Source organism: Diadema antillarum, unplaced genomic scaffold, assembly GCF_040938485.1.
Source record: "Diadema antillarum isolate AM-2024a unplaced genomic scaffold, OU_Dant_1.0 scf00000150, whole genome shotgun sequence".
NCBI lineage: Eukaryota > Metazoa > Echinodermata > Echinoidea > Diadematoida > Diadematidae > Diadema > Diadema antillarum.
In genome coordinates, this window is record NW_027271039.1 from 850,831 (window position 1) to 875,766 (window position 24,936).

Below are 24,936 nucleotides of genomic sequence, written 5' to 3' on the forward strand. Positions count from 1 at the left end.
TCATATTTGTCACAGCGTGATTGGATGATATCATATGACGTCATTAAGCAAAATGGCAGCGCCCTTGTAGCTCATAAACACGCGTGGTCCGCTGTTTTCTTGGTTCAAGTCGATTGTCGATGATGTCATTATTCACTGTCAACAGGTAATCTTATCCCTCTCATTTCCGGTCATGTTATCAGTAAGATTACACAATTTGTAAAGCAAGTTTGTTATAATGTCAACCAGCACTAAAAAACTGACAATGTTGGGGATTCTGCTTCTGTCTTCATCAGTCATGCACGCGTGGTATTATACATCCTCGTAGTCCCATACGTTATGTATTGCGTCAAGAAGCTCTCTCTCTCTCTCTGAGTCTTAGCTGATCCCTCCACTATTTTGGAGATTCCTGGAATCCAGATATGCAAATCCAGCAAGATAAGATAATGGTATTAAACATAAGTAGAACGGCAAGTATGGATTTTATGAAGAAAGAAGAGGGATAGAAGAAGCAGGCTATTTTGGATTACTACAGTCTGACAGTCACAGATCAGTCCGGGAAACCCGCTCATGAGGACCGCTCCCGCGTACGAGGACTGCCCCGCCTCATGAGGACCGCCCTCACGCCTCATGAGGCCCCCTATTCACTTCTTATTCATCTCACATCTAATGTATAAATTGTCGCAACTTTGCATGGTGATTTTTTGTTACACACACATGTCCACTATCCATGATGAAAAGAAGAAAATATCCTGTTCGTTTTTTTTTTTCTTCAAAAATCGAGTTTTAATCAACCGATGCAGAGCACCCATCAAAACACGGGCGCCAGGTGTTCGCAATGCAAGAGCGTAGCGGTGATCCCAAAAAATCACCGTGCAAAGTTGCGACAATTCATATGTTAGATGTGAGATGAATAGAGGGGTAGAAGTGAATAGGGGGCCTCATGAGGCGTGGGGGCGGTCCTCATGAGGCGGGGCAGTCCTCGTACGCGGGAGCGGTCCTCATGAGCGGGTTTCCCGGACTGAGATGGCAGGCAATGTTGAAAGGTTAATAAGGTAGCATGAGAAAATTGCAGTGGGTAATCAGTGTCATACAAGTCCAGACAGTTCGGGTGATCAACAAGACATTCCTTGACTCTGCATATGAACTCTTGACGGAGATGAACAAGACTGGGACAAGATCCAACAAAGTGTTCCACTGTCTCATCCTCAGATTCACATAGGGGGCAAGTACATATGGAAGACTTTCTAAATGTATGTAGAGACGACGTTGTGTCAAGTACAGTATGTGGATGACAGAAGTTGGGCTCTAATCATTAAAGCATGACGGATGATAGGAGACGGGGGGTTCTTCAGATAAGGAGATTAGCAGAGGGTGGAACGTTATCTATCCAGAACTTGAGAGACGACTTGGAGCGGATTCTTTGTATGGTAAGATGTCTTACAGCCTGATAGACTCTGTATTTAATCAACCTCTTCCAAGTTGAATACGGGAGTGGTGTAGAGACAATGCTATGTAGATCTGGAAGATTATATTTCAACACAGTCTCTTGTAGGACTTGAACCGTAGGTGTACAAGCTTTGAGAGCGGCTAAAAATGTTCTGAACTCATAACGGCTATGGTCAAGGCTGGCGAGTTGGCCTAGAAGCAACAATCTGTCAAGATCTATCTGGGCAGAGAGAGGCAAGAGGTTGGTGAGCAGATAGACTATCTCGTCAGCAGCTGATTTTGGCACTCCAAGTATGGTACTTGCTTGAAGAGATGGGACTGTGCCCCATCCAACTTCTGCAGCATCAATTTTGTGAATTTAGTGGTCGATGAGCCATGCAACATTCTCGGGATACAAAAAATCCTCCATAACTGGGATACAAGTGTAGGAATAAGCCCTCCCATATGCTCCAGAGCCAGTCAAGGCATAAAAAGTACGGAGACCAGTTCCAATTATGTTGTCTGTAGGATCATACCGTGAGCCTGATTTAATGACCCCAAGATGAGGATGACTGGATTTCTCCTCAACAGTGAATCCATTGACACACCAAGATGATCTCGTAGGTTGCTTAGCATTGTTGATAGCAATCACTGCACTTCTGGAGGGATTAATTTTGTAATGCCAATACTCCGCGTAGTTGAAGGTGACCTCTAACATCTGTTGCAGCTGATCTGGAGAGTTAGCGATGAGTGCTACATCATCAGCAAGAACTACCACACCCGAGAAACGGCCGTCTATTGAGCATCCAAGATTCTTCTCTCTTAGCTCCTTTATCAAGTCATCAACGAATGTAGTGTAGAGTAATGGAGACAAGACCCCGCCTTGTCTTACACCTTGCGTGACAGGGGTCGGGTTGCTGACCTTACCCTTCCACTGTTCCAGAATACTTTGCTTTCTAAGCCATTGTACATTGATTGCAACATATCCAGAATACACGGTTCTAGCTTCGAAGACTTCAGCTTACAAAAAAGACCCCTATGCCAGACAGTGTCGAAAGCCTTTTCCGCATCGAGAAGAGCTATTACTGTATGTTGGTTGTTTACGAATGGTATTCAATTCAATAACAAGCTCGAGTGAAATGGATGTGAGAGAGCGAGAGAATCCTTTCCTAAATCCAAACTGAAGTTCATCTGGGATGTTGCTAATATAGAGCTGACGTTCAATATGAGGCTTAAGAGACAGCTCAAGGAGCTTACATAGGACAGATGTCAAAGTTATGCCTCTATAGTTCCGTGGATCGTGCGGGTCTTTCCCTTTCCCTTTATGTAGAGGGAGTATGAGCCCTTCCTTGAATGTTTTGAGGCAGTGTGCATGACGCAAGATGGCATTGTACAGGGCAAAATGAGTCGACGAGAAGTCTCACCCAGATGCTTAAGATGTTCTGCAGAAACATTATCAGCACCAGCCGCCTTACCCGTCTTCAGTCGCTTGATAGCTTCATCAATATCTACTGACGTATTAAAGATGGATACTGCTGCAAGATTCCAATCCTAGGGCACTAGAAAGATCTCGAGAAGAACTGCACTCCATACTTTGCCTGCACTCAGAGTCATCATGAAGAGTACCGGGTATCCTGTCAGTACCAGCAGAGGATAGAGCTGCGAAGTAGAGCTGCCAACCGTGAAGCATGTCATCACCTTCATACGTATGATCTCCAAAAGAGATTTTGTCCACTTCAGCACGAGCAGTGTCTGAACCACGATTCATTTTCACAATGCGAAAGAATAATTTGCTGTTGGAGGATGAAGCAGTCTCGATTTTAGACAGAAGGTTATTTCTCAGTTGTGCTCTAGACTGCCGTAAACTTCTCCTGAAAGCTTTCTTAGCATTGACGTGATCTTCATTAGCTTGATTTTTTTATCAGAGCTGGACAGGAGCCACGTCTTCCTGGCTTTCTTAGCTATATCATATGCCTGGCTAACATGAGCATTCCGTTCTGGCTTCCCTTTCCTAGATCCAGAGGGGAAGGTACACTGTATGTGGTAGTTCCAGTGAGTGTGATATCATGGAGTCAATCAGTGAAGAAAGCAGATTATCAACCTCTACTGGATGTATATCGTTGATACTCTGAAAAAGGTCACTTGACACCTTTTCCATAGGAATAGTATTTAAAAAGATTCCTTGATTGTGGCCTGGTCGAGACATTGCCATTTCACTTTGAGTCTTTTGATACCAACAGCGTAGACCGATTGTTGATAGGCTTGCCTTAGGCTTAGCCTGGCTTAAAAATAGAATGTACCTTTTCGATATCTCAAATTCAGTAAGCCTGATGTCCACGAAAATCACAGAAAGTACTTGATATTTAATTTTCAATTACTCACTCACATTTTTAACGAAATCGGCTGACAGGAATTATGGAAGCATTGATGATCACTTTAGTCTTTACACTGATAATTAAATATTAAAATTAGAATAATTTAATTCAAATTTTAGACCTCTCCTCTTGTAGAGCTAGTCTTGACTCTAGGTTCCAGTCATCAACAGTTCGAGTAAAGTTTGTGTTTCTAGTCGTTAGGGTCTAAGTGATTGATCAGTGGTGCTGGTGCTGTCGACTTTCTCGTGTTGCTCTGTAAATTTAGTTAGGCCCCCTAAACTTATATTTCCAGACAAGCTATAAAAATAGTGTAATACAATAACATTTATTTCACATTGATTTACATGTAAAAGTACTGGAGCTGGAAACAGCTCACTCTTTTCAAGCTGTGACAGTGAATTCTGACCTCACAATCTGCCATTATTTAGCTGTTAAATTATCAGATAAATTAAACAGATTGTTATTGAAATTTATGCCACATGAATATATCTTTTTCATGTGACCAGGAGCAGGATAGGACATTGACAAAAAGTATACAAGTTTTACAATCATGGATGGCACGTGGAACTTGTCTTGTTTGAATGATTTCTGGGACATTCAAAGAAAAAGAATGTAAACTTTACCTGTACACTCCACATCTCCAGATTTTTTTTTTCTTTTTCACTTTTATTCAGGTACCTTGGGGACTCTTCCCCACAGGCCAGTGAGCAGTCTGCCCAGACCATCCTTGACAGGCTAAATGCTAGGGCAAGGAGCAGAGAAAAACAGCGTCTGTCTGATGCTGCTACACCGAAGACTGCACTTCATTTGAAAGAGAAAAGGAAGAAGCCCGTAGAGACAGACAGCCATAATGTATCTAAGGAAAAAGAGAGGAATAATGCTACCAACGATTTCTCCGCTATAACAGACAGACCAGACACTAAGTCCTCCAAGAAATCTGTGAAGAGGAAAGCCAAAGATGGCGAGGGGGCGCAAGCTTTCTCCCTTTCAAAAAAGAAAGGGAAGGTTTTAAAGGGTGACACTAGCAATGGAAGCAAAGAAGTGCCATGTCCAACAGATGACAAGAAAGAAGTGATGTCCGTCAAAGAAGATGCAAATGTTGAAAAATCCAATGCGCATAGCTTGAGGACTTCAGGAGCAGATGCTACCGTGAAAAAGAAAGACAAAAAGAAAAAGAAAATGAAGAAAAGGAAAGATTTGTCAGTGACTGTGGACAGCAACTCTGTGACCGACTCCACCCAGGAGAACAATGAATTGACAAGAACGTTGCAAGGCAGCGGCAGAGAAATGCAGCGCAGTGGAAATAAGGATGTGGATGGGACATCAGATGTTGGAAATGAGGTGGAAATGGCTGGTGATGATGATGTAGAGAGACTAAAGGACGAACAGGAAGAAGATGAAAGTGTAGAAGATGAAACTGTCAGTTCTTCTGGAAGTGAAGCAGAAGATGACATCGAAGGAACAAGCTTTCCCGTGCTGGGAGAGTACGAACGGAGAAATCAAAAGCGGGTAAGTGGCTCAAGAAATCAACATCCTCTCATCTGTTTTTTCCTGTGGGCTTTTTTCCTGCAAGGCTGCTTCACCAGGGTGGATACACCTCTGCTGTCCTTGCAATCTGTGATTAAAGCTGTCCATGCTTTCCCTGCTGTAGCTGCTTTCAACTCCTTGTTTATTTTGCACCTCTACCTCCCTCTGTCACCCCCATCCTCCTTACCATATTCACCCTTTCTGTTCTCACCTCTTGGCCGAGCCACACAAGCCATTTTCTTTTTTTCCGCATCAGCTTCTGTTGAGGTTCTCCCACATTGATTCATTAGGGAGCTTTAGATTTTGACTCGCAGACGTTTGAGACGACGCTTGCGGTGGACGTTCTCCTCTCCCCTGCATCGTGCTGAAAAGTAGCTTTAGATTACGCTTGGACGCAACGTATAAAAAATAAAATGGCGCCCCCGTATGATCAGTGCATGACGTAGTTCTCTACGTCGCAAACTGTGCGGACGTAAAAATAGCCTAGTATGCGTAGTTAAAAAGTCAGGCGACGCGGGCTAAAAATGGATTGACTTTACGCGCGCTTCTGCGCAAGCTCAGAACATTTTTTTTTTTCCTCTGAACGTCCCCGTCGCGAAAATCTAAAGCTCCCTATTGTTCCCTTCCCAGTTCAGTCTTGTGCATTTCATCAGATACAAAATGTTTTTGATCCCGCTCATAGATGGATTACATTGTAGATATCGAGATACTCAAGATGTACAAGAAACATTTGAAGCATCAATTGTTGACTGCAGGTCAGGCTTTTTGACACTTGTTTCAGAGGAAAGTAAACCAAACATACAAACTGGAAACCTGTTGAGGATGAGTCCCGAGTATACTAGGGCAGGGGTCTATGGAAAATTTGTGTTGTAGCAAAATCAGTCCATCCTCAACGGGTTAAGATTGTTGTCATCATGCAGTATGTAACATAACAAAAAGATCAACCCGTTGAGGACAATTCCTGAGTATATTCTGGCAAGTTTCTATGGAAAGTGTGTGTTATAGCAAAATCAAAGCATCCTCAACTTGTTAAAGCAGAAATTTGGAATTTACAAGTATCTGCAATTGTTATGCCTTTATACAATGTATGTATGTTAATTCTTCCCAGCCTGTCCTCAGTGCTTTTTCTCATTTTTTCTTTAGTCTTTCGCATTTCCTTGTCTTGACTTTTAGAAAGTGCGAGAAAGTCTCCCACACTGGCTTGCCAACCCCTTGGTCATCGAGAGAAACCTGGCAGAGAACAGTATAAATGTGATTGAAGTTGAAGGACTGGATAAGAGACTAGTATCAACCCTTTCGTCGCTGAGAATAGAAAAGTTATTTCCAGGTCAGTTCAGTTGTGTCAAACATCATTTGCATCATATCTTTTCACTTATATTTGTATTCATGCATTTACTCATGTAGCCATTGTTTGTGTAATTTCTTAACTAATTTCCCTGATCATTTTGTCATTTTTATGTAATTTTTATAGAATACAGTCCCCAAAACTGTATTCCTCGAAATCAGTAGATGTCTGTCCGTAGATCATAAGCAGCGTTTACTTCACCCCAAAATATACAAGCGAATGATTATACAGAGTGCCAGTGAAAGTGCCTCTGTTTGCTTGTTTATTTGGTTTTCTCTCTTTCTCTCTATCTGATAGTGTGACAAAGCTAATGGTGTGATTTGCAGTTCATTACCCCATGGTCAATATATGAAGATTTGTATGAAATAAAAAAGCTAGAAGATCATCCTAATTGATTCCAATTGAAATAATGTGGAGAAAATTTGTTATTTGCATTGATACCCCTTTCCCTATTTGACATGCAACGTGTGTGCATTCTCTTCAAATATTGTTTTCGCTTGATGGATAGTCTAATGTGAGATATTTTGTGTTTCTGCACCAGTCACATTTAGTATAAGATTAAATGATTAAATGTGACCGTGCATCACAAAACAAACAAAAAGTCGCGCCGCTTGATTTTACGTGAGGACTCGAAAAAGGTGAAATGGGTCAACTGAGTCAATCTTGACTTTTTCATATTTTCTGAAAGAGCTATCCATCTTCTACATTATTCTTTAATTTGGGATCATAACATGAATGGGAAAGTGTATTTTCGGCAGTTTTTCTACAACCCATTTTTTTTTTTTTGGGGGGGGGGGAGGGAGAATAGAATGATCAGGTATGTTTTGGAGTCCCCTTTTCATTCCTTGAAAGCCTTTTACACACTTCTCACTTTCAAGTCTAATAACTTTTGAAAGGATAATGCTGCTGCTTTACAAGTTGGCAGTAATCATGGACAGAACATGCTCAATTTCAGCTTAATCTGATAATCCCTTCATTGTTATTGCTTGGATGGTTTACATCCTGTGTTTTGTCCCTTTCATTGCACAGCTAGCAGGGCTTGGTAAAGATTAAGTGTTTGAATAGACACTGTACTTCAGAGCCTCTTTTCTCAGTTCACACTTTTCCAGAGTGTGTGCTTTCTTTCCAATATTTAGAAAGGTTAGGGGAGTCCATTTGAATTGAGTTACACATCATTTTAAAGCTTAGAGTCTGCTCTATTAGAATCTGCTCTTAACTAAAAATCCTTGTCTGGTGACTTTTTGTTGGTTTTGTGGTGCAGGGTCACAAATGGTGACAAGCTGAACGTTATGAAAGCATACTACACCGTGTATTTGTATACAAATGTATGTACACAGTGTACATTGTATATATATTTTTTTCAGGATTTAAGATTTTCAATATTTTTCTTATTAATACATGCATTCAACTTTGTAGCAAGTAAAACAAAAAATCAGATATTGTTATTTCTCTTTGGTTGTAATATTTTCGTGTTCTCTTAGTCCAACACCATGTCATACCAGTGATTTTGGAGACCCTGAAGTACGGCCTTCATGCGGGATGTGCGGGGTTCAGACCGCGAGACGTGTGTGTCTCCGCACCAACAGGGAGTGGGAAGACACTGGCATACGCGATTCCCATTGTTCAGGTAATGGAACTGTCTGCTGCCAACTTCCCTTTTTACCTTTGTGAGCATATTTCAGGATAAGTTTTCAGAACATATTTGTGGTATACATTCCTTCCTTGTCAAATGACCTCATGCTTTGGTGTAGGGGATGAGATAAGCATATCTGCCAACTGTTCAGTTTTAATCTGAATATTCAGATTATTCACTGAAAGAAAACTCATTAATTTCAGTGTGTTCTGATTTTTAGGAAATATCTGTTAATAGTATTTACTATATGAAATTTCAGATTTTTAAATAATTTTTCTTTGTTTGTTTTAGATTAATTAAGTCTCAGGGTTGGCAGGTACGGTAAAAGTGAAATCAGACAAAAATTTCATGTGCCTTTTTCTAATGCAAATACTTCTTGTACTTGATGAAAAATTTTGTTCTGTCGATGCAGTGATCCATGTCAGTAGATTTATGTGTTTTTTTTTTTTCAATAGGCTTAATTCTGCACGACTTTTATGATTTCTGGCTTGTTGCTCTGCAAATGTAGAAGGAAAAAACGAAACAGAACACCTCCAGCACATACATTACGTGTATATAGAGTATACAGTGTACCCACATACATGTATCACTGGCTTCATGAGAATGTGATTGATTTAACCCTAAAAAGACTGGGCTATTTTGGTAGCTCAAAAAACTAGGGGGGGGGGGGGGGGGGGGGGCTAAAGGGCCCCCCCCCCCTTAAGATCTCAGTCGTGGATCACGCGATCGCCACGGAAATTTGCACAATGGTAGTGGGCGATGTAATCTACAAGATCGTATATTTAAATTTTCCAAAATAGTGTTTCTTTATTTTATGTTGATTAATTATGCTAGTTTATTCGAGAAATCAGACTCTTTAGGTGCTAATCTAAATCATTAAATAAAGCTCCAAAAGTGCTCATTTTTGGTCTAATTATTCTTTGTGGCATTCTTAGCAAATGTACTTGAAAAAAGTTTGGTATCAAAATCATTTTTTTATTTATTTTATTGTTTTATGAATTTCTTATGTATTTCCCTGTTTTTTCGACCTTTTGTTTTTGATGTTTTTTAACAAAATTTGTGGCAGACACTTTTTGAAGCATAAAACTCCTAAAACAAATTGATTTTAGCCATTGAGAGTAAAAATACAAAGTTTGTAAGCATATTACACCATGTGAAAAAACTCAATTTGCATTGACTTTGTACACAAAATCACACTTTTGAGCCATTTTCGGTATCACGTGCATGTACAAAAAGTTATGAAACTTTAGAACCATACCCCCGGGCGTCACAAATTTAGTGTCAAAATGTGTGGGAAACTCGAAAGAAAAAAGTCATAGAGCATTGCGGCGAGAGCATTGCGTGTTGCAGAGTAATCACGCGAAATGTCGAGGGGGGGGGGGGCTAAAAGGCCCCCCCCCCCAGACTTTTTAGGGTTAAGGGGACTGTAGCATGGGGAGACATTTTGTTGCAAAGATTGGCCTGACGCAGAATATATTTCAAAATTCCACGCCCATAATGATTTTGAAAAACGCTCACTCAGCATGTTCTTGCAAGCAACCTGGTATGGAACTGAGTATTGTACGGTTGCAGACATTATCGGTCCAAATTCTTAGTCTTTGTGGCAGGATTTGATCACAATTCTCTTCGGTGGACTTATATGCTAACAAGCAATCACTCAGCAGGCCTGTGCTCATCATTCGTGTTAAATGTACCACATGGTTGGCATTTGAACAGAAGTTGATTTAACGAGAGAGCCATCATATCTGCTGATTCGTTTTCTCAAATACTGCGCTTTGCCTGGAATTTTATGCTGCATTTTTTTTTCTCTCATATATACACACCCTGTGTTTTCCATTGCCTGGTCTAACATATAGGCCCTGCTTGACCGGGTTGTTCCACAAGTCCGTGCTCTGATTGTGCTGCCGACCCGCGACCTCGCGACCCAAGTCCACAAGGTCATGGCATCCCTTTGTCAGAACACGTCGCTGAAGTCGGTTCTCATTGGAGGGACCAAAACCTTTGCCCACGAGCAGAGTCTGTTGGTAAAGGAGAGGTAAGATGTACACAGAGGGTGTAAATTTGAGGCCAAAGGTGTATTTAAGGGAAGGTCCAGTGTAGATGCGTGGCAGGTGTTCAGTATATGGTGTACGTGTACACACTAGATGTAGGTGTAGCTGATGCAGTGTAAGTTCAGGTGCTACAATTTGCCTGTATATTTGGGTTGCCGAGGTGCTCAGTTCTGAAGAATTGTGAGAAAAAGACGTCAAAAATTTTCTGTAGCTGACTAGTATTAAAGAATTTCCAAATAAGTTAAAATTCTTGTGAATAGTATCTACTTCTATAAGTCTTTTGATATAGAGATCATCCATTTGCTAACTTTACTCTGCTATGTTCGCCAATTAACCTGTTCCACACTGAATTGTGAAATCCCCATAGACTTACACGGGTCACCAGGTTCCTGTAGGAAACGGGTTAACATATCTGCTAGAATGCTTTCTTCATTGATAGGCACAAATATCTCAAAATCAATTGCAGGTGGATATTACCCAATCCTCTGTATAATATCTCATAATGGATCACTATGGCCTTGCTGTTGGAAGGAAGTACAACTGTATGCATTGTTCTTATGCTTTAGTGGCTTAGGTAACATACTATCACATCAGGTTTGGATGATTTCACTGAATGCTATTAAATGAGAAAGCATAATATCAAGTGACAGCAAACTGTCATGGCATGTGAAGGGTTGAATATGACTTAATCTTCCCTCTTTCTTTTTGTTGTCTGTGTCTGTGTCTGTGTCTGTCTGTCTATCTGTCTATCTTATTTGTATGTCTGTGTGTAATCTCTCTCTCTCTCCTTGTATCATGGAATTTGTTCTGACAGTGATGGTGAGTTGCGTTCAGCCGCTGACATTGTAGTCGCCACGCCCGGAAGACTCGTCGACAATCTCAACCAGACGCCTGGCTTCTCACTGAAGCATCTCAGATTCCTTGTAAGCGAATTAATCTGTTGAGGATGGGCTGATTTTGCTACGACATGCATTTCTCTAGGACTCATCCTCAAGGGGTCAAATATGTGTGCTCTTTGTTACAAATTTTGTAGTACCAACTTACATTACATGAACATATGTGACCCTCAACCTACCTGCATCACAAAACAAAGAGAAAGTCTCCAGACATGTATGAAATTTTAGTTAAGAGCATATTCTGAAAGAGCAGACTTTAAGCTTTAAAATGATGTATAACTCAAAGCAAATGGACTCTCCTAACCTGGAAAGAAGGCACACACTCAGGAAAAGTGTGAACTGAGAAAAGAGGCTCTGAAGTACAGTGTCTGTTCAAGCGCTTAATCTTTACCAAGCAGTGCTGGCTGTTCAATGAATGGGACAAAACACAGGATGTAAACCACAGGAGTAACAACAGTGAAGGGATTATCAGATTAAACTGACATTGAGCATGCCTTATTTACACATTCTGTCCATAACTAATACCGACTTTCAAAGCAGTAGCATCATGCTTTCAAAAGTTATTAGAGTTGAAAGTGAAGGGTGTGTACAAGGTTTTCAAGAAATAATAAGGGGACTCTAAAGACACACCTAATCACACTATTCTACCGAAAAATGTTGGAGATAAACTGCTAAAAAACACACTTTCCTGCCCGTTTTATGATCCCAAATTCTAGCATAATCTTGAAGAAGACTTGCTCTTTCAGAAAATATGAAAAAGTCAAGATCGGTTAGGTTGGCCTATTTCACCTATTTTCAATCCTCACACAAAATCAGTGTGTGCAACTTTTTGTTCGTTTTGTGATGCACGGTCACATATATGTGTTGTCTATTGTCCAACTGGGAAATGCTAACATCTTGAATAAGACCCAGTATAGTAGAGAAGGTTTAACCAATTGAATCTGTCTTCATTTGCTACCTGACATAGTGTATTAAAAAACCATGAGTAGCACAGGCCTGCTGCTTAGAACAGAATTACCGGTCACCGAATATGTGCATCAAAGTGTGTGCTCATTGGCAGTGCTTAGCTCCAGTCAAGAGCCTTTGGCTGTGTGTGTACTTACATAGAGATCAATGATAAATTTGCACACCATTTATTGCTACAGGGATTCCCACAACCGAGTCGAGCCAGCCTTTGCATACTCATGCTGGGTCTTGTAGGGAAGCAAGGGGTTGAATTGCACTAAGGGGAAAAAAAAAAACGCGAAAAGAGTATCTGAATTTTGAATCTTTGACTACATGCTGAAATCCCAATGTGTCAGATTTAATTAGTTTGCCCATTGGATATACATGGTGACTTTTAAGGATGTGAAAAGTAATGTATAGTTTGAAGCCTTTTTAGGAAGATGTGAAATGGGTTTTTTTTTTCTTCCAAAATTTCCTTAGATTTAATGTCAAATGGTTTTTACATGAATTTCTTTATTTCATAATTTTTTTTAAAATTTAATTTTGAGAGCACTTGGTAATTGTTCTGCAATTCTTGTATAGGTGATCGATGAGGCTGATCGGATGATGGACCACATTTCCCAGGACTGGATCGCACAGGTGGAGAAGTCTGCCTACGGGGGAGACACCCCTGCCTCCCATAATGGAATGATCCACTCTAGGCATGCTGGCCACAGAGTGTGGCCAGGTCCACTGACTGTTGAGAGGTGAGACCATAGTAGGTGGGCACTTGTGAGGGATCAACAATAAATGACAACAAAATGTTGGATTGCTCTTTCAAATAGTGCATTCTGGTTTATTACCTTTAACCCGTTGAGGATGAGTCCCAAGTATACTCGGGCAGGTGTCTATGGGAAATGCGTGTTGTAGCAAAATCAAATCGTCCTCAACGAGTCAAAAGGGACCTGAGCTTTCTATGCTAGCAGAATCTTTGTCAGAGGCAAAATGACAAACAGGCAGGGAAAGCAATCACATAATAAAGACTTCACACAACAAGAACGGTCAGGGACCGGCTAGGAACACAGAACAAAGAAAACAGAAGAGGAGGGTAGGAGATCATGAAGGATAAGGGTGAATAGGGAGGCAACATCAAACAAGATAAGGAGCAAAAAAAGGAAAAGAGTGAATAGCAATAGCATGGGGATGAGGGGTGGGGGGGGGGGGGGGGGGCTGAGCAAGCAGCGAGCCCTGTAAAATTGAAACATTGTAGTTAACCTGTTGAAGACGGACCAATTTTGCTACAACCTGCATTTCCCATCGACATAGTATACTCGGGACTCGTCCTCAATGGGTTAAGAGAACAAAATGTGACCCACTACAACAAAAGGATCCAAAAGTCGGGGGAGGACAATTTTCTAAAAATGACATGGGGGGGGGGCCTTTTTGGCCCACCCCCCCCCCCCCCCCTTTTCAGATCTCGGTCGTGGATCGCGCGAACCTCGCGAAAATTGTAGTCTACAAGACTGTATAGTTAGATTTTTCCAATTTTGATGTATGTATTTTATATTGATTAATTTATGCTAATTTATGCTAAATAATCTTTTTGCCTATAAATCAAAAAATAAAGCTCCAAGACTTCTAATTTTTGGTGAACATATTCTTTTCAATATCCTCAACAATAACATTGAAGCAAAAATTCGGCTTCATAATTATTTCTTATGTATTTCCTTGTTTTTTTCTTATTGTTTTTTTTTTTCATCAATATTTGTCGCACAACTTTTTTAAAGCATAATCAGGCTAAAATAAATCATTATCAGCCATTGAAAGTAAAAATATTTGTTTTTATATGAATTAATTGCAAAAACACATTCAATTTAAATTTGGATTTGTACACAAAATCACGTTTTTGAGCAATTTTTGGGCCGATAAATTTTTTTTAAAGGGGCGTGGCTTCAAAACGGTATGCCCGGGAGTGACAAATTTGGTCTCAAAAGTTGCGCGATACTTGAAAGAAAAAAGTCACAAAATGTCGCGGCGAGAGCATCACGCGTTGCGGAATAATCACGCGAAACGTCGAGGGGGGGGGCCAAATGCGCCCCCCCCCCCCCCCCCCCCCCCCCCCCCCCCCCCCCCCCCCGGTGGGAATAGGGTTAAATGGAGTTGTGGTGATGTTGAACCTTCTCAATTAAAACTCCTCAACATAATGCCACAGTTGTATCTTATGCAGAGTACAATGGTTGTAAAATTAAAGATGTTCATGACGGTTATGTGTATAACAATTTAAACTACCCTGTCTTGTGTTATTCTTTTCAACAGATCGTCATTACACCAGCTACCTGTGAGTATTTCTATGGACAGTTAATTTAAATTTCACCTTGGAAATAACGTAGTGTAGTTGAACGTAATACCTGCAAGTTGCAGTTTGTACTCAGCCCTTTTGTTATTGTTGTTTGTTTGTTTGTTTTTTTAAAGATATTAATCTTTACTCATTCAAAAGCAAGAACAAAACTCTTGACACATACAGGGAACTTTTAGAAAGATCAATTCAGCTGTAAGAGTGTCTTCTGTATGTCAATATCCCCCCCCCCCAATTCTTCACAACTATGATGCTTATGATTGTGGACTTGTAATGATTTGCACAGTTTGTCATGCCAAAGTCTTATTTCTGTTTACATTAATGCATGTTAATGGTTTGAAGGATGGCTATTTGCAGGTATTGCGCAAAGCAATGCATTTTACTAATTCCAAGATGTCCTCACTATACCCAGTTTCCCTTTGCCGCCGTTGGTTCATTTCTTCTTATTTTTTTTTTTTTTGACTTTGTGTAAGAAGTATCCTGCTCTGAAGTTTACATATTTCAGTATTCAAAGGATAATTTACTTAAATAATGATAATATTTAGTGTATACTTCTATAGCGCAACAATCCATCAAAAAGATGCTCATTGCGCTTTTAGTCTTTAAAGTTAGGAAATGAAAAAAAAAATAAAGAAAGAAGAAGAGGAAGAAGAAGAAGAAGAAAAGGAAATAATGACATGTTCACTTTTTTGTATCCTACAACATATTAATGTTGTACGCCCATGATTTTTTATCATGGCTACTACTAAAACACTGATCAATTCAGTGCTCATTTACGTCGATGTAGGGCAGTTTTGTCTATCAGTTGCAACATATTAATGTCGTTATGAAAATATTTTCTCTCTCGTATACAGCTGCAGAAGCTGCTGTTCTCTGCCACGCTGTCACAGAACCCAGAGAAGCTGACCCAGCTGCGACTCTTCCAGCCGAGGCTCATCACCACCAGGGAAGGCTCGGGACTCCGTCCCCTTTACGGTCTCCCTGGCAACCAGCAGGGGGCGGGGACAGGTGTGGAAAACACGGAAGTTCCTGATGACAAGGAGGAGTTTGCAGAGGGAGAAGCAGACTTTGTTGGGAAGTACACTACTCCAGTTGGCTTGTCTGTGAGTGTACTCAAATGTTTTTGTTTTGTTCATTTTCCATCTGAGATGACAGCTGGATATCCCTCATTCAACTACACTAAGCTGGCCTTCTGTGGGGTCCTAGTGAGCTGGGAGCACTTCACTGGGTTAACCCTAAAGGGGCCGGGCTTTTTTGGCTATGCTCAGACCGGGGGGATGGATTCCGCCCCCCCCCCCCCCGAGATCTCGGCCATCGGTGGTGCGATCATGATGAAATTTTGCATGCGTGAAACCCGCGTCATAATCTACAAGATTGTGTCATAAGATTTTTTAAACAATCAATTTTTAATTTTAATTAATTCATTATGCAAATTAAGCTCAAGGTGATATTTTAGCATAATTAAGAGCATTGAGAGTGTAATTTTTGATCTGTAAATCTGTTTTAGCATATGCAACAATTGGACATCACAAAAACTTCCAAAACTCATTTCAATTCTTATGTATTTTATTGTTTTCAGAATTTCTTATGTATTTCTCTGTTTTTCAACTTCTGTTTTTTCTTTGTTTTTTCATTGGAAATTGTCAGTGACCACTTTTCTACCATAATTAGCACAAAATTAATCAATGAAAGTGATTTATTGTAAAAATAATCAGGTTTTTATGACTTTCATGACAGAGCACTTTTTTCCACAGGAAATGTACACAAAATTGTGCCCGTTTTGGGGCAACATTCCGTTACAAAAATGGGCGTGGCTTCACAGAAGTATGCGTGGACGTTGCAAATTTGGTCTCAAAAGTTGCGCGAGACTTGAACAAAGAAAGTCAAGAAGCCTCGCGACGAGGCCTTCTTGCGCTACAGAATTATAGCGCGAGACGTCAACACTTAGGATCATTTTGTGTCTGAAGTAGCTGCAGTTAAGATGCAAGTGTAAAAAAATTGTTTTTGATCAAACTGTAATGACCAGTTGAAGATGGGCTGATTTTCCCATAACACACATTTCCATAGACAGTTGCCCAAGTATGATCGGGAATAGTAAGCCTTCATCAGGTGGAACAAAATTAGAAATTTTCAGCATGCCTGACTTCAAAATTAACAGTTTAGAGTCTCAAGTGGGTTAGTTATTTTTTGATGAACAAAAACCCGTCCGCATTCAAAAGGTTTTGAGAACTGAGCTGTCATTTCTCAAAATGGCTGTGGAAAAAAAAAGCAACAACAAAACACAAACAATCACAATGCTCATGGACCGATTTTGCATGTATGTTTTTAACACTACTCTCGGCTGAAAACAAAGGACAAGAAATAGAATCACAGACCAATCAGTCCTTAACCATTTATGAGCCATGGCGTAAACCCCCTGTGTGCCACATTATTCTGAGACTGCAATCTAGTCATTTTTTAGCAAAGCGTTCTGTTTTTCATATTTGTGTAGTTTTTACAGATTTTTGTTACTTAGGACATGTAATGAGCAAAGTTGTAGAAAAATGCCCTGCTTTGTTCTGATGTGGATTATATGACAAAGCTATGATTGTTTTTCTTTCAAAGGACCAGTAGCTAGATTGTTGTAGAGGCATGACTTTTGCACACAAAACAGTGACAAGAACCTAGAATTTACTTGCAAATCCAGTAGGGAACCTTCCTTGATAGTCATCAATCACCCGATAAAATGAAAGCTACCTGTGACAGGAATGGAATTGCAAGAAACACTTTTATTGTACATACTGTCGCATTTGGCAATTTATCGATCGGTTTGGGCGGGTTTGTGCATTTGAGCGGAATATGCGAAGTTGGCACGCTGTTGACTGAGTTGGGCATGCAAACGAGACACAAAGAGTTAAATCATTAAGATCAATTATTTTTTTATTTTTGAAGCAACATTTTTTTTTTTTCAGACAATATCAAGACATTGCTCACAGGTAGGACCATGCAGCTCAAGCTTTTTTCACAAACTTCAAATGTTGCCAATTTGCCAGTTTCACTGATTGGTTCTCTGGTGCTTTCCTCCCTGACCCAGGAATACTTCGTCCAGTGCACTGCGGGGGACAAACCTCTGGTGCTTTGTCATCTTCTTCTCCATCTGTACTTCAAACAGGTCTTGTGCTTCACCAACACAGTGGAGGCCACTCACAGGTGATCCATTAACCCTTTATGTGCCATGGTACTTAGCTTTGATAACTTGTCATTAAAGGGACTGTACAGTACTGGATGAGGTGGGGATTCATGTTTTGAACATTCCTAAGTGAGTTAATGAGAAACCTCTTTTAATATGAAATATGAAAGAGCATGTAATTTTAAGAAGGATTCAACGTTTATTTGATGAAAATTGGTTTTCAAATGGCTGAGATATCCAAAAAAGTGATAATAATGAAAGGCGACAGGCCGCGCCTTTTAAATTAGGATCTCTTTTTTTTTTCACCTTGTTTTTGGATATCTCAGCCATTTCAAAACCAATTTTCATCAAATAAACTTTTGATACCCCTTAGAATTGCATGCTCTTTGACATCTCATAGAGTGGTTTCTGAATATCTCGCAAAACGTTGGAAGCTAAATCCTCACGTCAACCAGAACTGTACACACCCTTTAAGCTCTTTCATCAGTATTCAGTATTCTCTTCAAACTTGACTGAGTTGTAAAAGGTCACAAGCCTATAGGCCCTCTTGCTGTACAAACGGGCAACCAAATCGAGTCCAGCCGAGTGCTACAGCATGAGGGCCTTTTGACATGTGCCTCACTCATTATTATTTGAAGGGGTCGGTGTAATATAGTGCTAACCCACACTTTTGTCAAAATTGAGTTACATGCATTTTCATAATCCTTATCCTTCACTCTAACCTCCGTGAAAATATCATATATGAATTCAACCAATAAGATGGTAAAAAATGCATGCATTCATGTTTTACTATTAAATGTACAATGTATGGACTTTCCACAGATTCAACAGCGATTATCTCAAAATGACTATTGTGTGGGTTAGCACTTTATTGCACCGACCCCTTCATTTATGACCCATGAACCCTAATGATAGTCATATTAATGGGTTAGGGTCCATCAATGGAATGGCGTGCTCCCAACATCCTTCGTCTTGGCGTTGTCCAGCCTGTTCGCATGCATCACTGACCACCACCGGAGGTCCGTAGCATGCATTCCTTGTGTGCAAATTGGGCATCTGCAGACAGACACATCGATTGGTCGAATTTTACTCCAGAAATCAGGTAGCAAAAGTCGGTAGTTCAAAGGGCTAACAAAAGAATGTGAAGTAGATCTCAAAAGGCCCTCGTGCACCCCCACTCAGCCGAGCTGTCTTCATCATACAGCGAGAGGGCCTTGACAAGAGGCTATGCAGCAATTTCGCTCAGTTCAAGGAAGAGGCAATAATATGTGGTCATTTTGATACTTATATGAATATCAGACAACTTGCTAAATTAACATGAAATGAAGCCACTTTGCAAAATTTTGCATATCTTGGTGTACAAGAAATGATTTAGTGTGCATGTGTGTGTATGTAAACGTATGTACATTGTATGTACGGATGTATATATCTATGTATGACATATATTATTTTTATTGATTTTTTTTTCTTCCTCTTCTTTTTGTCTGCAGGTTATACTTGCTTCTGAAATTGATGGATTCTGTGGATGTTGCAGAGTTTTCGTCTAACCTCGGTCACGCTGAGCGGCAGGACATCCTGAAACGATTCAAGGCTGGGAAGATTCAAATGTAAGTCTACAAGTTTTAGCAGAATTTATCAGTGCTTCCTAAGAAAAAGAAAATGAAAATGACAAACCTTGCCACTTGATTAGATCTAGGAGGATTTACAGGATCCATACATTTTGATGTTAGTTTGATTTTCTGTCCATATATCATTCTATCTTTCTTTGTAAAGTTATAATTTGTGGTCATAAGCAGATAGTTTTCAAAGTCTTCATGAAAAAAGAAAAAGAAATACTTGGCAGTTACTATGACTTTTAGTCCTTGTTTATTTCATTTTTTTTTTCTTCATTGAGGATGGATGAGTAGCAAAGATACACTATCATAATCTTAAGAATTTGAGTGAGTGAATGTTGCAGATTCAGTTATCAAAATCACCAAGTAGGCTTGGATTATAGTCCATAGCTTTTGAAGAGTATATTTTTTCTGTTCATTTTGAATATTAAACTTGTCTTTATAAATTTTACTTCAAATATTAATTTGGGGCTCAAATGGCGACCAGTATTAGCAGGGCTCTCTGGTAGAGCAATGGCAACACTGAAAAAGCTACCCTGGACAGCAAAGACAGTATTATTTGTATTTTTTTAAACTTATTGTTGTTATTATTGTTGTTATTATCGTTATTGTTGTTTTTATTGGTTTTATAATTATTATTATTATTATTATCATCATCATTATTATTATCATCATTATTGTTATTATCATCATTATTATTATCATCGTCGTCATCACCATCATCGTCATCATTATTATTATCAATATTTAGTGTACCCTAGTGCAGGGCTGCACTCAAACAGATGAACCCCTTTTTCTACTGGTCCAACCTGTCTGGCGGACCACTTGTTACTGTCATGTGTACCCGTGCTCCAGTGAAGATCACTTGTGTTGTTGTCAATGTGTTCCTGTGTATAAATTACTGAAATCATAGTGGGAAATGTGGAATTACTGTTGTTGTTTTTTTTATGAAATATTTTCAGTCTTGTCTGCTCTGATGCCATGGCGCGAGGGATGGACATTGAGAATGTTAAGTGCGTCATATCATACGACCTGCCACCTCACCTCCGCACGTACATCCACAGGGTGGGCAGAACCGCCAGGGCGGGACGTGGAGGTACAGCATTCTCTTTCGTCGGCAAGAAGGAGGTAAGTTGAGAATGGCGTTTTTTCAACATCGCTGTTATCCCTTCCTATTAGACTCTGTTTAATACTAAACTTTTGTGGAACATCTCCATTATTACAGCATCAAAGAAAATTTATTAACCAGCACATTCCGCCCCCCCCCCCCCCCCCCCCCGAGATCTCGGCCATCGGTGGTGCGATCGTGATGAAATTTTGCATGCGTGAGAACCGTGTCATAATCTACAAGATTATGTTATAAGATTTTTTTGAAACAATCAATTTCTAATTTTAATTAATTAATTATGCAAATTAAGCTCAAGATCATATTTTGCCCTAATTAAAAGCATTGAGAGTCTAATTTTTTGATCTGTAAATCTGTTTTAGCATACATTCAACAATTGTACATCACAAAAACTTCCAAAACTCATTTCAATTCTGATGTATTTTATTGTTTTCAGAATTTCTTATGTATTTCTCTGTTTTTCAACTTTTGTTTTTTTCTTTGTTTTTTCATTGGAAATTGTCACTGACCACTTTTCTACAATAATTAGCAGAAAATTAATCAATGAAAGTGATTAATTGTAAAAATAATCAGGTTTTTATGACTTTCATGACAGAGCACTGTTTTCCATAGGAAATGTACACAAAATTGCCCCCGTTTTGGGGCGACATTCCGTTACAAAAGTGGGCGTGGCTTCGCAAAAGTATGCGCGGACGTTGCAAATTTGGTCTCAAAAGTCAAAAGTTGCGCGAGACTTGAACAAACAAAGTTGTGAAGCCTCGTGGCGAGGCCTTTTCGCGTTACAGAATTATAGCGCGAAACATCAAGGGGGGCGGATTCTGCCCCCCCCCCCCCCCCCCTTTAGGGTTAAAGGGGATTGTAATGTCCAGTGCTTGAAGACAGTGTCTTGAATAAAGTGTTAGGTGCATTCAGTCAGAAAAGGTTCACTAAAAGCTCACTATTGTATCCTCAGGGAATAATAGTCAGCTGAGAGCCAGAAGGGGGTTACTGCAATTCATAGGGGTTTTGAGTTATTGGTATCATATTGTAGACCTCAACTACATGGTGTTGTCAAGTTCAAATATATGTAGTTTTATCTCCAGTTAAATGTTAAAGATGAAAAAAAAAATCGGTTTCATGGAATTGATTGCTTCATTTTCATTATGCTCAAATCTTAGAAGGCAAAAGAATCCTTCTGGTTCTTTGCAATAGCTAATGGTTCAATTTTTAGGTTTACCCGTTAAGGGCGAACTGATTTTGCTACAACATGCATTTCCCATAGACACTTGCCCGAGTATACTCGGAACTCATCCTCAACGGGTTAGTGAACCTGTTATTTGGAGCCTACTGGATGTGTTTCCTCATTGATTGGGAGAAAAATCCTGCTATTCTTTGTAGCGAAAAATGCTGAAGAATAATTATGCAATTGACACTAGTGATGAAAATTATGTTGAAATTTCGGGATATATTTCTTCCGAGGAGCTACTAAGAAATTGTGCCATCCACCTCTTCATAGTAAGAGCATCTTAACAATTAGAACAATTTTGCATGCTTTAATTTTTGCTATGTCAAGCAAGCCTCAGGTGAGGTTTCTGGTTTTCACAGAATGTTTGTAACAGATTATAAGCATAAAATTTGAGCACACGTATATCTGTAAGCTTGTGCAATTCATTATTAACCCGTTGAGGACGACTCTTGAGTATACTCGGGCAGGTGTCTATGGGAAATGCGCGTTGTAGCAAAATCAGTCCATCCTCAAAGGGTTAACTTAAGTAGATAAACAATTGTAGATCGAACAGCACAAGAGAAAGCCATTCATGTGAAATTTATTGAATTTTTTGTCAGACGTAAAGAGAGAGAGAGAGAGAGAGATGCCAATGTTACTACTTACTCAAAATTATTGGATTTCTGTTTGTCGCCCTCTTCAGGTGACAAAGTTCAAGCAGATGCTGAGGAATGCTGGGAAGGAGAAAATCAAGCGACACCACGTGTCAGCTGACCACCTGGAGTCCCTGGTGCCGTCCTTCACGTCGGCGCTCTCAGAGCTTCCCTCCCTCCTCAAGGTAAAGTACACCATATATTTAGCGAGTCTAAATTTTCGCGAATCGGGAATTCCCGATGATTTCGCAAGTGGTTAAATTTGCAATCGGGGAGTACTGTTGTACTTAACGGAGAAATGTATATGTGACCCGCTACAACAAAAAGGTCCTAAAGTCGCGCACGGTCGAAGCCGTGAAAATCGAGTTTGAAGTCAGAGCATTAAAATTGGTCAAAACTTACGATTTTCTGATTTTGATATATTATTAAAGTCTAACATGTCTTCTATCTTCTGTCGAAATTTTGAAGCAAAATGATCAAAGGAAAGAAAAGAAAATAGCATTTTTCTGAGCCATGTTTTTTGGCGTTTCAACGAAGCAGAAACGGGTTCTAAAATTTGGATTGAGCGCCACAGAAAGGTTCCGCCCCTAACAACGACCAGAGTGATCTCATTGGTCAGTTTGCTGCTTGCTGCTAACTGAAGCGTGAAGCTCGCACACTGCCCAGTCGACTGGTGCGTGCGGGCGGGGTGCGCTATGCTCAGCCGCTTCTCACATCCTGGTCACTGATTGGTTGGTGAGGAGACCGCCGACGCTTATGTGCTTGAATGAACTCTTCGGGGGTTGCTAGGGCTTACCTTCTATTGTCCAGAGATGAAAACTGACTGAAAGGAAGACTTATAGGGCGCTTTTCTCAAAACAGTGATTTTCCAGACGTCTCGACATGCTCTCTTTTAAACATCGATATCTCCGCAGCCGATTATTTCTATAAAATGTGTTATATATCAATTTAAAGCAGAAAGATTAAGGGATTATATCAGGCAATTTTCAACCTCGCCCGACTTTAGGATCATTTTGTTGTAGCGGGTCACATATGCATGTCCATGTAGGTCACATTCATATCGGGATCAGAGTCATGATTTTCGCCCGTCCTTAAATTCATGTTTTTTGTGTGAAAACTTTCGATTTAAGGCCAATTTTGCAAAATCTCCTTTTCTTCCACTTTAGCTGTGTGTCTCCCACTTGAGATGTCCCCCCCCCCCCCCTTGCTGGAGAGATTTTTCCAGTACAGTCCACCAATAAGGTGTATTATCATACTTTTGGTTTATATGTTTTATGCGATGTGCTGTGCAATTGCATCATAAAAAACTAACTACGTGTGATTGAAAAAAATTATGCATCCTAGTAATGGAGCTAAACCTTTTACAACTCCTCTTTGAATTGTTTGCAGGGGTGCAAATGGTCGAACTGCCTTTCTCTCAACCAACTTTAGTTTTGTTATACACTTTATATTAACTGTAATCAGGCCTCGTTTTTTTTTTTGTTTTTTTTGGCTTTGTTATTAAACCGGAGGAGAAGGGAATTTTTCAAAATGCACCCTATTCCCTCTATAGTATAAAACAAAAGAAAAATCTTATGCAATACATGTAGTTAATTGCTACTATCTCTGTGCAGAACTTTGCAAATTTAGGTGAAATCACAATGCTTGATGTTCACTGGGCTTTTCAATACACCATCATTTTGTATGCTGGTATCTATACTCATGCTTATTTGTTTGTTTCTTTTTTCCACAGGAAGAAAAGGCACACCAGTACTAGCATCCTGGATAAAGTCAGTCAAGGAGATGTGAAGCCGAAGGCAAAGGGCCAGCTACAAGTTTGATTCCCATCAGTGAAAGGACTTTAGCGGCTACTTCAGCAAGATATCGTGTGATAGTGCCTAAAACTATTTCTTGGGTCATGTGATGCGATATTTGCATTTTTTTTTTTACCTGTCACGCAGAGTTTCTCCTGTAGGCTGCGAGCTGGCTTGCCCACACGTATTGCCCCCCCCCCCCCCCCCCAACAGTTTTTGCCCCTCAGCATGGGTTATTAATGTCATTGGAACCTCATCGATAACAACACAATTTTACAGGCCCCATTCCAATTACATTTTCTTATTTTCTTTTTTTTTCAATTATCTCTAATACGTGTACATACACAACAAGACAATTTCAATATTCCCAAGCAGCTCCTTTTAACCCATATCTGCCGATCTATGGGATATCCATTAGCACGCGCAAACACTGGGAACGCCGATCTACGGGATAAGCCGTGGCAGAAATGGCTATGAATATTTTTCATTAGCGGTTTCTTTTGAATTACTTTCTATTTCATATAGTTTTCCACAGTTTTCTTTTTATGAGTATCGGTGACATCACCTTGAATTTGAGATGGCACAGCTTAGTGAACGTACACGTGAAATAGCCTTTGGCAGCAACAGCCTTAGATTGCATTACGTGATCGGCAGATATGGGTTAATAAGGTTCCAGGTATACTACGTGAGCATACATGTACCTCTACATTGATTGTCTTTGTTATTAGACAAGCATCTGAATTTGGAATAAAGAGAAAATTATTTATCTGCAAATATTACCTTCACTCTGTTTTATTCATCTCCTCTTTTCTTTGTGTGCTTGGCTCATTCATTTCTAACTGTTTATACATGTAGGACAAGTCC

At 39.9% G+C, this 24,936-nt stretch overlaps 1 protein-coding gene across 1 annotated transcript; it reads left to right on the forward strand.

Annotated features, from left to right (window-relative positions):
• Positions 1-59: 59 nt before the first annotated feature.
• On the forward strand, positions 60-24,149 carry LOC139721790 (ATP-dependent RNA helicase DDX51-like). The gene is made up of 14 exons (XM_071633114.1): positions 60-145; positions 4,457-5,291; positions 6,483-6,636; positions 8,136-8,281; positions 10,144-10,322; positions 11,153-11,261; positions 12,762-12,925; positions 14,475-14,496; positions 15,369-15,617; positions 17,588-17,703; positions 19,174-19,290; positions 20,259-20,424; positions 22,330-22,464; positions 24,012-24,149. Exons 1-14 carry the CDS (start codon positions 120-122, stop codon positions 24,033-24,035), a joined length of 2,442 nt encoding a protein of 813 aa, XP_071489215.1. The 5' UTR covers positions 60-119; the 3' UTR covers positions 24,036-24,149.
• Positions 24,150-24,936: the final 787 nt, after the last annotated feature.

Excerpts from the sequence above, each read along its gene's own strand:
- LOC139721790 (XM_071633114.1), top strand. The coding sequence starts at position 120 with ATGATGTCATTATTCACTGTCAACAG. Across the intron at positions 10,323-11,152 it reads AGTCTGTTGGTAAAGGAGAG|TGATGGTGAGTTGCGTTCAG; the intron begins GTAAGATGTACA and ends TTGTTCTGACAG. Across the intron at positions 20,425-22,329 it reads CTTTCGTCGGCAAGAAGGAG|GTGACAAAGTTCAAGCAGAT; the intron begins GTAAGTTGAGAA and ends CGCCCTCTTCAG.